The 14,226-nt window shown below is 38.8% G+C and overlaps 1 protein-coding gene across 1 annotated transcript in view; it reads right to left on the bottom strand.

Annotated features, from left to right (window-relative positions):
- Window positions 1-294: 294 nt before the first annotated feature.
- The window catches only part of LOC139736065 (lysosomal acid glucosylceramidase-like), a 20,903-nt gene continuing 6,971 nt past the window's right edge, over window positions 295-14,226 (bottom strand). The window contains exons 2-10 of the mRNA XM_071646813.1: window positions 11,326-11,505; window positions 8,488-8,646; window positions 7,527-7,660; window positions 6,347-6,519; window positions 4,395-4,632; window positions 3,754-3,975; window positions 3,016-3,179; window positions 2,243-2,359; window positions 295-406 (exon numbers count right to left, since the gene is read on the bottom strand). Of these exons, the coding sequence (XP_071502914.1) occupies window positions 295-406; window positions 2,243-2,359; window positions 3,016-3,179; window positions 3,754-3,975; window positions 4,395-4,632; window positions 6,347-6,519; window positions 7,527-7,660; window positions 8,488-8,646; window positions 11,326-11,505 (1,499 nt within the window). The remainder of the gene's footprint in view (window positions 407-2,242; window positions 2,360-3,015; window positions 3,180-3,753; window positions 3,976-4,394; window positions 4,633-6,346; window positions 6,520-7,526; window positions 7,661-8,487; window positions 8,647-11,325; window positions 11,506-14,226) is intronic.

Here is a 14,226-nt window from a genome sequence, read left to right as displayed (position 1 = left end):
CATTTGTTTATCCATTTAATCTTTCATTCATCCATTCATCTATTCATTCATACATGTATTCATTTATTCATTTAAGTATTTATTTATTTATTTATTTATTTACTCATTCATTCATTCTTTTATTTGTTTATTCTTCTATGTATTTATTCATTTATTTATTTATTCATTCATTCATTCATTCACTCAATCAATCATTTAGACTTCAAGGGGAAAACACATTACACTGTACATCGGCATACATCACTGCCTTTGTGGTCATACATGCAGTGGACACGCTTTGCTCAGCTGCCATGATCAGTTGGTTGGTGACTTCCATAGAAAAGTCTGGATGGAACGAGAAGGTATCTCTGCGTTCAGGTAGCCCACATCGGGGTCATAGATGTGAAGAGGAAATGTAAATTCCTTCCTGTCGGGTCGATTTAAAAAAAAAGAAGGATGAAACAAAAATGAAAGTAGACATGAAAACGAACGAGGAAAATAATCGGGAAGTAAACACTAAATCCATCGTGTCAGATTCCATGTGCAGTATATAGGAAAAACTAACATTCCTCAAACCACACGGATCTAAGTTCTTGTTGCGTTATGCTTTGTTGTGATTTGGCGGATGACAAAGTAGGATAATCTTATGCAAATGAGTGAATCCTTTCTGTGAATTCATTCGGCGTGACACCAAGCGGGCATAATAAAAAGAGATTGTATGTTGATTAGTATATAAAAATAACCTTAAAGGGGATGGCTAGTAACTAATCAGTGGGAATCAGTGGGAATGCTGGAGGATGATTGTTCCAATCCTTGTGGGATTCATTCAAGAGTACATTATATATCTATTGTTGTGTGAAACTTATTTGCTTCAGAATGGTCTCATATTCAAGTAATGTGCAGATTAATGTTTCCAGGTTAGAGTGCCTGGTCAGTGACGGGGCATTAATCTGCACATTATACTTCGATATGAGACCGTTCTGGAGCAAATAATTTTCACACAACAGTGTTATAATGTACTCTTAAATGAATCCCACAAGGATTGGAACAATCATCCCTCAGCATTTCCGTTGATTCCCACTGATTGGTTACTAGCTATTCCCTTTAATTGTATCCACAAGAAAAGTAGCTTTTGCCAAAAGTCTCGCCAGGGCACATAGATTACAAGCAATGAGAGGTGAAGGTAGGCACTGCTAATCAGAAATATAATATTTATATCAAAATACATGTATATTCAATAATCTATCAAATACGTGGGGTTGTACACGTGTATGTATATCGAAAGCGTGTGTGAATTAATGCTATGACGGTAAGGGCCTCAAGCTATAGACCACTGTGTATATCGCATCCCGGTACACTGATTCATTTGACATAACCACGATTAGACTTAAAGTGAAGTTTATGGTGAATGAATATATCGTTTCCAAGATTCTTTGGAGGAATATAAGAAAGATCATGCACTGTTTTGAGCCACTGGTGAAGTTCCAGATAACTCGGTGACATTATATCGTTCTGAATAATTTCTTTGGGCCTGCGCCCCTTATAGAATGGTGTTATATTCCTGTCATCTCGGAACCATCAATGTCAACTATACTCTCGGTACATGGTGTACATGGTGTATTGTATGGGGAGAGGGTTTTTTTCTTTTGCTGCCCCTACTCTATGGAATTCTCTGCCAGACCCACTAGGAAGTCAGATGCCAACAGAAAATTTCAAACAAAAACTCAAAACCTATCTTTACGAAGTAGCCTATGATTGTTGAATTTGAAGTCATTTCTCAGTAGTCATGGTAGTACTGGCAACTCTGACCTATGTATATTTAAGAAATAGTGATTGTAGAGTAATAATATATTGTGCTTGGTAATTGTAATTTTTGTTGTTATATTTTGCATTGTGGTATAATTTGCTTGTTTGTAAAGCGCATTGAAATTCTTTTCAAGTCTGAAATGCGCTATATAAGAACTTGTTATTATTGTCTGACATAATATCTCAATATAATTATAATTTCCGATTAGCACAGGTCTTTGCTGCCTGTGAGAACTTCATGATCAATATCCACCTCAAGGAGTTGTTTTGTTGGGGGGGGGGGAGGGGTTTGCTAAATACCGGTATATTTCGTTTTCGATTGTGATATAATCCGGAGAATTAAAAAGGAAATCCACCCCGAAAAGGAATAAACTTCAAAAGAAAGAGAACAAAATTCCCAACAGAACGTTCCAAAAATGACAGAAATTGGATACGACATGACCCGACCTCATCTCACCTGTTTAGAACCACGAGCGCCATGTTACCATCTGGTAACTGGAAAGCGATATGCTCAACTCGCCTGTCTTGATCGGCCTCCGATCCAACCCGCAGGGAACCAGGTACCACAAATTTACTATAGGAGAATGACAGTTGAGAAACAGGAGGGAAAACTGACTCTTTAATTGCAATCATCGCAGGAACATTCAAACTTTCATTTATGTATCATGCTTATTGAGGACTATTAAAATTGCGTAATATAAGTCTCTCCCGGAATATCACCGTTTGAAAAGTTCTCTATTTCCATGTAATGTTTGACAATCAGTGGGTATTTTTTCTTTCACTATCGTTATTGCTCTGCACGTCGTCATTCTTGTCTTTGCATTTTTTTAATGTAATAAACATTCATAATTCACAACTGGTTACAATGTTATGAACTTCCTTCCTGATGCTTACAACAATCGCGAAAAAAAAAGAATAGATCAAGAGTCTGTCACGTGGCAAGGGTAGCATTCTGTGCTATTACTGTTACCGATCGCAGGAATACTACTAGCGGAGTAATATTTCTGCTCGTGCCTTTCCACAGCTGTCAGTACTAAGTATAACTACCATTACTATCAGTATATTCTTCTCTTTTTCTTCTTTCTCCACAACAACCTCTATCACCTCCTTTAATTTGTCTTATTGTGTTGTAAAGCGATTCAAACGTTATCTGTTTGATCATCATGACCTAATTTTTGTTTACGTCACAATGATATCGGAAAGTGTCGTCATAATGCCATGAAGTAGCACCTGAAGTGTCCCAGATGGTAGTACATCGGCTGCTTGTAGAACACGTCGTTCTTGGCGTCCACTATGATGGGACTATCGACAAAGTTTCCCACCCAGTTTGGTCCTCCGATCAGGTCCAAGGCTAGGTTCCAGTCGATCCAGCCTGCGACCCAGTTACTGAGGTCCTATATAAGGCGATAAAATGTATTTATGTACATTAAACTGTACATGTGCTGTATAGCAGAAGCTTTAATCAATTAGAGAGTATAGAAAAGATCTCGCACAGAAATGTCGAATTTCGGCCCTTACGCACAGAAATGTCGAATTTCGGCTCTTACAACACACACACACGCACACACAATTCATGACTACTATCTGTCTATCCTGTGAGTGCGAATGATGCCTTTGGTACACGAAGGGCAAAAGTAAAGATTGATGGGAGAACGCCTTTCATCTTCTGTGGTCAACATAGAGACTGTGTGATCTCGCAGCTTGAGTCATACTGCAGGCTAATAGCATCATGCCTTGGGTGGGGGTGGGGGGGGTGGGGGGGTGGGGGGGTGGGGGGGTAGGGACTATTAAGGAGAGCTTTCACGGACAGATCTTCATCGTGTTACCAATACCATTTTTTGTCTTCAGTAGTAATAATTATGTCTGGTCCTTGAACCACAAGTAAAATAAGTGTATTAAAAATGAAATCCTTGATGTTTGCTTTAATGATAACACTTAAACCATGTCAATACAATCAGGCATTGTAACCTCAATAATGCTGTAGCTGTAGGCCTCGCCCCTCTCCCAGCTACCAAGAATAACCTCCTCTTCCCTATTCAGATGGCCCTCGCAAGCCTCTGTGGCTAGCATGAAGTAGTCTGGATAGGCGTGGTGCGTCTCGTTCAAGCGGCTGGCGTCGACAATGTCGTCCCAATACCAATGAATGCCGATACCAGAGACATAGGCCGCGGCCTCCGCATCCTCTAACACCTGTGTGAACGCATCCCACAGAGAAACAGTTAATATTATTGCAGTCACTATAAACATTTTCTTATCGCTGAGTCCAACAGTACAACATTTGTTTATTTTTATTTTATCTTATATTTTTTACAAATGCCGTACAACAATTTGCAACTCTTGCAACAGACAGTCTACACCTGGTACCAAAAGAGCAGCTGACGATATATTGATATCTCTCTCTCTCTCTCTCTCTCTCTCTCTCCCTCCCTCTCTCTCTCTCTCTCTCTCTCTCTCTCTGTTGATATAATCATTAGTATGAATACATTATTAGCTGCACATATACACACATATTCATAAACCATTCACACGCGACCTATAGCTGAACCGCTACCCATGCTAGATTAGTGAAGCATATGATGAGTTCCTGTATATCACATGCTCAAGCTTACCACTTGGGCCCAGCGAGGCAGCAAGAATCGCTGGTCGTCCATGATGAGGAGTTTGACGTCGCCGTGACCTCTCTCGTGGAGGGTGGGACCCAGGTCACGTTTGATGAAGTCCCGCTGGAGACTCGGGGAGAAGAAGAGGCATTGCCACTTGTAGTTTGGGAACAGACCCGCAGTGGGTTCGTTCCCTCCCGTCAGTCCCCACATCTCCACTTCATTCTCCTGGTAGGCTTCCAAAAATCTGCAGGAGAAATTCACTGAGACTTAGACTAAGACTTATAGACTTAGAATAAGAATTGAGCCGCGGTCAAAGCGGCAAAACTGCGAAAAGTTTAATTTCGAGATTACTTCAAGTAAATAAACTTCGAGAAGTTAAACGTCGAAGACACTTCTCAGAGTTTTTTCGTCCATTCACACTGGCGGCCACTGCGTTCAGATTCCACAAACTTCGGGAAAATTTTTTGGGCATTGGGTAAATTTCGTTAGTTTTAGTGAGAAATTTCGCGAGAAGTTTCGAGATAAGTTTTCGAGAAGTTTGAGGTCGCACTGGCAAAACTTAGAGAACTTGAATTTCGCATATGTTTTGCCAGTGTAACCGGGGCTTAAAGTACATTACCGTACACCTCATTAAAACCGAAAATTAAAAGATTAAAATCACTTTTTAAACACGTTTCTCTTTACTCATATAGTCATTCTTTCATACTGTCCGTGTCACAGCACCTTTCCTATATGTAATCACGGCGGTGAATTTGATCTTGTTAGATGTGGCCATGCTAAAATTGCAACTCTTATTCTGAAATCACTTGGACTACAGATTGTAAAGAGCACTGTACATGTAGTATCAGTCATGGAATTGTGAAATACTATACGCCATATTATTATCAACTCCTTTTATTATCGTCATTATCGCAATTAGTGGTAATGATGTAGCAGAATTTAGAAGTAGAATTATCGGAATTCATTGACACATCTCATTGGCGGCTTTTCCTCGTTTTCAAATCATATATCAAAACAATGTCTGTGTATAGCGTATTACTAATTTTAAGTCTTTAGAAAGTACACTCATTGAAGTCAAAAAGCTAGAAAATGGACTTAATTACATTTTATTTCATGTCACATCTGCATGCTGATTGACATCGAGATTCAGCATAGCTCTGACTAAACTCCTGCTAGTGGATAAAAAGGACTTCCTTGCAAAAAAAAATATATATATATATAATTATATATATATAATATGTATATATATATATATATATATATGTGTGTGTGTGTGATGAAAATGATAAAGTGCTCACGTGTTGTCGGCGACGGCACCACCTGAGGAAATGTAACCTCAACAATACAATCATCAATGGATCACGATGAGAAAAATGTTGACGACGATGTGGATGAAGACGAAAATGTTAAGATGGACGGCCATGCACGATGGTTCTAACGAGAATAAAAAATGACATTAGTAGATATAATATAAGGCCTACTAATGAAGGTTAATGAGAACTGGTTGTGAAATCAAACAGTGCATTGATTGATTGCGTTATGTATAGATCTTTTTAGCTGTTTTTTACCAAGGCGTTGTTGATCAGTAATGGCATTACAATCAGTGACTGGTAGACCTGTTTACGAAAAAAAAAAAATCTTGTTCTTTCCTCACCGCTCAGCTTTGGAAGTATATAATCTTTATGGTATGGACCTACACGGTTGTCGTATAATGACTATATCGATACTTACGCCATTTCACAGTTATAACGCAGTTTTAGTGGTAATAATGCCAAACAATGAGAAATGAACCTGTAAAGGTACATTTTGAAGCTTCATATTGAAGGAATGAGCGACGTGCCAATGAGTATCCTTATTAAAAACAATGTTCGCGATTATGAAAATGACGTGTAATGCATTGAAATGACCCAGTCGACATGATACCATGAATCAAAGAGAAAAACTTGTTTATTATTTACTTTGCAAAGTAGAGGGCCCACGTCTTGTAGTACTGTCCACCTGGCAGACCGTAGAGTCGTCCACCACCCTTCATCGCCCCGTTCGTCTTCATCCAACCCGGCGATGACCAGGCGCTCCCGATCAAGTTTACATTGCGAGAGCTCATCTGTAGGGCACGCTTGATCATCGGTATCTTAGCAAATCGAAGCAGAAGCCATATCAATCAATTAATCATTCGAGAGTATGACAGTACATAAACTCTGCGGAGAATGACATTACATAAACTCCGTGGATTGAGATTCTCATGAGTTTACTCACAGACAATTACATGTTAAGAATCCGCTCTTAGTTAGATACTCTGTATTAGAAATTCAAAAGAAAGAAATCTTCTTGGGTCATTTTATGCGACACCATCGAGGAGTCTTTATCGAGTAGATCATCATATTGTGTACAGTCAGGAACCTTTGGCATTACCCGTTGATTGAAGTGCAACTAAGAAAACAGAAAAATAAAATTTTCGCTACTCTATCTCATGATGGCAATAATAAAATGATCTTGAGAAGTATTGGTCAAAACATCAGTCAGGGAAGGTGACCACCTCGCTGGTCAAATTTAGTCTCAAAACTACCTGTAGGCCTAGCAGTCGGCTGACTGCTAGCAGAGTTTCAAATTGCTTTGAAATAGACGGGTAAACTAATAGATGTAATCAGGGTCGTTGGACAGCTGGATATTATACAAAAAAATGATGCACAGGACAGAGTGGATCGGTGAGAATTGGATGCGCGAGCTTAACTTTGGAAATGTTTAAACTCACGAGGGTAGAGACAGTTTCCAAAGTTAAACGAGAGCATTTAATTCTCACTGATCCACGATACATGTCTATGTATCATTCGTTTTATAGAATGGGACCATAAATACATGAAATTGAACCTTACCCCCATAATGCGTCCGGTACACCGACGACACTGTACAAGGCTTGAGCCATGCGTTCGGCTCAGTGTGGATCAGTAAAAATCAATGCATGATGATTAACCAATCAGATGCAGAGATTGTAAAGCCCACCTTATAAATTATGATGTGGCATGAGTATCTATACTAACTGTGCATCCCAGGAGACTATCTTGATTCAAGACGCATGTGATTCAAAACTTTGTAGGAAAAGGCTATCAAACAATTCAAGGGGAAAATTCTACACCTCACCTTGTACACAATGTCTTCCTCTACCAAGGCGAACGTCTCGAGCTCGAAGTCGTCCTGTGTATCGGCGTACGAATACTCCCTGGTCGAGAAATCACAGCTAGCCATCGGAACCCGACCCAGGGTGTACTCGATGCCTGTATAAATGTGTTAAGAGCACCGCGGTAGAATGGATTAGGCTCAAGACACGTGAAGAGCAGATTATTGGTTCGAATCTCTCTTCCAGGTCTTATCAACGTCTTTAGGCAAGATGTTATATCCTCTCTAACCGCAGTAAATAAGACAGCACTGCATGATTGTAAAGTCATCATAACTATGATTTATTATTATCATCATTATCATTGTATCATCAACAATATTAATAACATCATAAGAGAAACATAAGTGATCACTCAAAAGCATTGTATACAGCATGCCGGTACTCTATGGATGAAAAAAAAAAATCTCCTTGAGTTTTATCGAAACGTATCTCCCAAGTAAAAGCAGTTCTCTCAATTCACTGTAATATTTAGTAATTCAACTAAAAAAAAAAGTACAATATCAAATTTATTTACCTGAAATTCATTACATCATTATTGTGGTTAAAACAAGTAGGCTTATGTGTCCCTAAGATATACAATGTACAAGATGTTATATTTCTTGTTCTATACCAATACTTGTTTGTAAGGGGGAAATACAAATTGATAATGAAAGTGCACCTTTACTCGGCCACAATCAGACGATTATCTTTTTTTTTTTTCGAATAACAATTCTGCTGTCACTTTTCATGTTTGTTTGTTTGTCTCTTGTTCTTTGCTTTTATTTTCGTTTGTCTGTCTGTCTGTTCGTTTTAGACATAGATTCAGGTTTGTTTACATTTCCTATGTGATTTTTTTTCTTCCCTTCTACTTCTTCTTCTGCTTGTCTTTTTTTTTCTTCTCTCTTCTTCTTTTCATGGCGACTGACAGCATCAAAGGTTATTTACCATCTTCAGAGAAGTACGCCCTCAAGAGATTGTCTTGTGCAGGTGCCGACAGGTTGTAAAGGTTGAGTGCTGCCGAGTCCGTGAAGGAACCGCCAAAACCCAAAATGGATTGGTACCTGCGACTTTTGTCCACTGTTATGGTGATACCATCATCCGGCACTAAGAGAAAAACAGCACACAGACACACAAACAAACAAACAAATAAACAAATAACAACAAATTAAAAAACAAAGATATGATTGAGAAGAGTTACCTTCAAACCAACCTGAACTACAGGTAACATAGATATCGTGTCTCAATCCTACGTGGAGAAGATTACTATTTTCGATTTCAAGAAAATAAACTTAAATGACGCTAACGGGGTGACTTTCAAAATGATGTATAGTTATCGACTGAAAATACCATATTGTCATTAGATGAATTTTCAGCTGTAACACATCGGTGATCTGAATGTGAGAACTTCAATTCTGCGTGCTTGTTGCCGAAAATGCTACAGCAGTATTAGCAGTATTATCTTCGAACGGATATCGGATTTTCAGAGCATGAGGTCTCTAACCTAGTAAGTTGCTATCTACGGCAGATTGTATAATATGCCTTTTACTTCACACTGTGACATCACCTGCTGATATCCTTTTAAAGTACCGAAAAGTTGACAATGACTGGCAAATTACACTATCACTTCTTTGTTACTTATTATTACAAAAAATGTCAAACAGCATAAGAACGTTAACCTACAGAATATTTGAAGGTCATCGCACTAGAATACGTGAGGGGAAATTGGCATGGAAGATGGTGGTTGCTGACAGTATTGACATTTTCGCTGAACCTCGAGTATTTTCATTTCATTTCGTTTCATTTTAAGCAGACAAATCCCATCTGTTCTCTCTCCCCAACAGAATGCACAATGACTATACGATGATAATGATATGCCGATAGCTCCGCCCTCCCCCCCCCCCCCCCTTGCAAGAAACTTTTCGCCTAGACGCATTTGGAGAAGTCAAACACATGGCCTGCAAATCTCATGCACCTTTGAGTTTGATTCACGGAAACGCAAAGTTGAGTTTGATTCATGAAAGGCAATTACACTGTATTATAACTGCCGACATTTCATGCAAACACGCATAGTCACCATCATTCTGCTGCCACTTTGTGTAGAATCTGAAACAGGACAGATCCCATGGTATCAATAGAAAAAATCGAATTGTCAAAACATACCACCTCAGGCGAAAAACGATCATAATACATAACTGATTCGCATAACTGATTCGATTACGAATGATAGAGAGAACCCAAGTTCAAGACACAAGGCCATACCGCAGTCACCTCACACGTTTTCACTGAGCAGGGGACGCAGTACGTTTTTTCATGTTGGGGGACTGGAGGACGTGGGGTGGGGGGGGGGGGGGCGGAGGTTCAAAGGTTAGTGGTACCCCCCCCCCCCCCCACTATATTACGGGAACAATAGGACGGAACCCTTAGAATTTCATGTTTGTTGTGATTTTTCCTCGATTTTCGGTCGATTTTCCCTTTTTACGACAAGCCAAAAACTTACAGCCCCGCACCCCCCCCCCCCCATTCCGCGATTTATGGTTTTTACACACGAAAGTCTAAACACCCCCTCACCATCTCGAACCTTCTATTAAAAAAAAAGGAAAAGAAGAAGCTGAAACAATTTCTTTGTGAAGTTGACTGAACTGTGTTGAACCCCTTTGGGAGATTACTAACATAAAAAGGTTTTTGCACAAGATCATCTCGACATTTAGAAGTCCAAGCTATAAAGAACATGTGCACCATATTCATGAAGTCCTCAAAAGAATGGAAGTATATTCCATTGCCCGAATGCATATTTCATGGCTGCATTCTATAAATTCTGATTTACTTTTTAGCGGAGGTGAAATATCTCCATGTGAGGAGACGCTGTATTCAACAGATGTCATTTTCAGGTATTAATCGGTGTTATTTGTCCTTACCTGAACCTACGACTGTCCACTTCAATATGTTTCAGATAACATAGGCACCACATTAGCGCACTTGCAGCTATGCACATTTACATTATTGGCAGGAAAAAAAATAAAAGGGACCCACGTTATCATGAGGTTCCACAGAAGGGTTCTGCATGGCACGAACGATGTGCTTTTTGAAATATCAGAGCCAATTGTAATGTGTTGAGTGATGTTATGTGACATACAATTAGTGAAATCTCATTCCCGGTCCTTCCACTTTTGGGATGCCATTGCAAGCTACTATTATAATACGCGGGAAGGGAAGGAGAAGGACGGGTTTTGTTTTATTCTTTTTGTTTTATTTTTCTTTGTTTTGAGAAGAGAGATTTTAACATCAAAGTGATGCAATGGAGTCTACTCACGCTTAAAGGGATGGTACAGTTTTGGTTGTGAAGGGACTTTAGGTTTCCAACGTTCTTTTGATTATTATTATTTTAGATAATGAGGAAACCTCTTATGAAATATGAAAGGACGTTGACTTCCCAGAGGAATTGAAAGTTTATTTGATGAAAATTGGTTTTGAAATGGCTGAGATATCCAAAACAAAGTGATCCTAATAAAAGGTGGTATGCACCTTTTATATAGGATCGCTTTGTGTTACTTTGTTTTTGGATATTTCAGCCGCTTCAAAACCGATTTTCATCACACAAACTTTGAATTCCTTTTAGAATCGTATGCTCTTTCAGATTTCACAACTTGTTTTCTAAGTATCTCACCTCAACCAATACTATTTTACCATCCTTTTAACGGCAGAAATTATCATTATGACCTACAACAACAACAACAAATAAGAATGTTTGCTTGATTTTAACTGTTTGCTTGATTTTTGTCTTACGAGCGAAGTTCCTGATAGGGTACTCCTCCTTGTCCAAGCGATAGCCCCTCTTGCCAGAAGTGAAGACTACAAAATTTCCATCGTTGAGAGCGTACTCTTCGATGGTGTCGCAGAAATTCGCGGAGCACTCGCAGACGTACGAACTGGCGTCGGGAAATTGACGAAACACACAGTCGCTGTCTGAGAAAACACAGCGGAACAAGCAAAGAGAAGAGGGAAAAGACACGACTAGTCAATGCATGTAACACTTAAAGTTTTGCTCATGTCTGACTTCAGTGAGTTTTGTTGCAGTTTTTCTTGTTGTCGTTGTTGATGTTGTTTTGTCAGGGATATCAAGTGTTAAGAATGAAAAATGTGTTGCCGTATGATTTTGCGCTGACAGGGTTTATGCAGCTCTTACTTTTTACCAATGATATTTTATTCCTCCATCAAAGTATGTACAACGGTGAAGCAGAAGACTTTAAGTTTGAACACACAAACACATACACAAACACACACACACAGACACAGACACACACACAGACACACACACACACTCACACACACAAACAGAACACACACACATAAACACACGCACACATTATACTAGAGGCCGAACAAAGCTGACTATACTAGCACTAGCTGAAACAATATCAACCAAAAAAAAAGAAAGAAGAAGAACGGACTAAGCAAATACAACCTCAACTCAAACTTTTAAGGAAGAAATAGCTATCAAGTGGGGGGGGGGGGGGTTCTCCTTCTGTATACATTATATATGTATCTCCCTCCCTCTCCTACAAGAGATACATTGTATGACAACGGACAAAATGTCGAATGTCGACGTATATCATTAATAATACATATTTCTACTAGTGAAACGTGACGCCAAGAAAACAAAAAAAGTGAAGGAGTGAGCATGACACATGCCTCTCATTTCTCATTGCCAGACTTCACTGTATGTAGGAGAACATGCATTATCAAGTTGTTCTTTGTATCGCATAGTTTTATTGGAGTGTGTAGTGTAAGACGTCGGGAAGAAAACACCATGTGACATTGTATGCAGCGTGGGCACTATTACACACGAGGGATCTGTGGTAAAATGACCGCATGGACAACATATTTCACCGTTGTCAGAATGGGAGAAGAGGGGAGATATGTGTCGCTGACAATTTTGAAGACTGAGAGAGAAAGGTGGTGTTAAAGAGAGTGAATAAATGATAAGAGCAGCGTGTATCAGATTTTGAGAAATTCATTGTAGGTGAAGCTGCGAAAGTCGGTGTAAAAATGTATGATGAACAAAAAAAAAAAACAACAACAACAAACAGAACAAAACTCCGAGTAATCAAAGTGTACTTCTTTCTGTTTGATAAATGGGATGGGTTAGTGAAATATCAATACCAACCTACATCACAATACTAATCAGAGTGAGGCGGCATATGTTAGTAAACTATTACTTATATACCCCTCGGCAAAAGAGAGAATGCATAAATTATACCATGAAAGGCTTGTGGGACTGACTTTGACATTTGAACAAGCTTGTGTTGTGTTTATCAACCATATTGATAAGTGATTACGACAACCAATTTAATGTCAAGACAAATTCATATGAAATTAAAACCTAGATGTTAATGTACTTTTAAGATCAAAACACTTAGCACTTGATGTTCTTCCAGCATTTTTTCTCTTAAATCAAAACTTGTTATAATTATGTTAGACAATGATAAAGGAGAACCTGAATATGATTATCGTATAGATACCTTCCTCTGGTTTCGTAATCATTGTATGTATATAAATTTCTCGAAGTCAGTTGGCGAAGACAGGTTGCCTTGATAAGATATAGACGTCAGTATCAGTATCAAAATGCAAAAAAAAAAAAGAAAAGAAAGAAAAACACAATTCAAGATTAGTATTACAACAGTTACATAACGAATTCGAATGTATCTACGTGTAAGCAGCAATTTACTTTTGAGAATGTCCGGCAACCGCAAAAGAAAAGGTTACTGCCCGAATATATCGAGAAGTTGCTGGCAATTTGTGAAAGAGTGATATGGAGTTTAAATCAACAGTGTCTGGATATTGTCTTACAATCGATACAAATTCCTTACACAGAGAGAGAGAGAGAGAGAGAGAGAGAGAGAGAGAGAGAGAGAGAGAGAGGGGAGAGAGAGGGAGAGAGAGAGAGAGAGAGAGAGAGAGGATGAAGTGATAAGAGAATGGTGGCAGAATGTATTAAGCAATAATTGTCATGTGCATTCCGAGGCACACTGGCTCTGTATTATATACAGATAAGGCTAATCAGCGATCGAGTGCGTATGGAATCAATCAAACTATCCATCTTATCATTATACACATTAAAAAAAGGAGAAATCGGTGAACCAAAAGTGCATGATTTTCAGACATTCACAACATATTCACACACAGTAACGCCGAACTAGTAAACAAAAACAACAAACAAAAACAGAACAACGAAATACGCTGTTCACTGTGGAAGCTGGCCATTATGGTTAATAGATAAAAAGCTGCGAATAATTAGGTTGGCAGAAAACACACAAACTCTCTCACACACATACACACACTCACACACTCACACACACACACACACACACACACACACTAACACTAACACTAACACTAACACTAGCACGATAGACGCATTGTTACAGGTGCTTGGAATATCTTCACTGAACAAAATCGAACAATTTGACTGCGTTACAATATTTGATATCTGCAAACAAAGGCAAACTGACCAGAAAGTAGTTATATTAATGATATCAGTACATTAAGTGATCCCAATTAATGTTTGTGTATAGCCGGTTTTCAATAACAGGTTTTCTTTTGATCGGCAGATGCATTGAAAAGAAGACCTTTCTCTTGTACGTTGTATAAGCTACGCTTTTCTAGGTCAAACCAATAACACAGATG

This window comes from Diadema antillarum, unplaced genomic scaffold (assembly GCF_040938485.1).
Source record: "Diadema antillarum isolate AM-2024a unplaced genomic scaffold, OU_Dant_1.0 seq00000620_RagTag, whole genome shotgun sequence".
Taxonomy (NCBI): Eukaryota; Metazoa; Echinodermata; class Echinoidea; order Diadematoida; family Diadematidae; genus Diadema; species Diadema antillarum.
The sequence above is the reverse complement of the archived record's forward strand: the minus strand, read 5'-3'. Positions and strand labels throughout refer to the sequence as shown.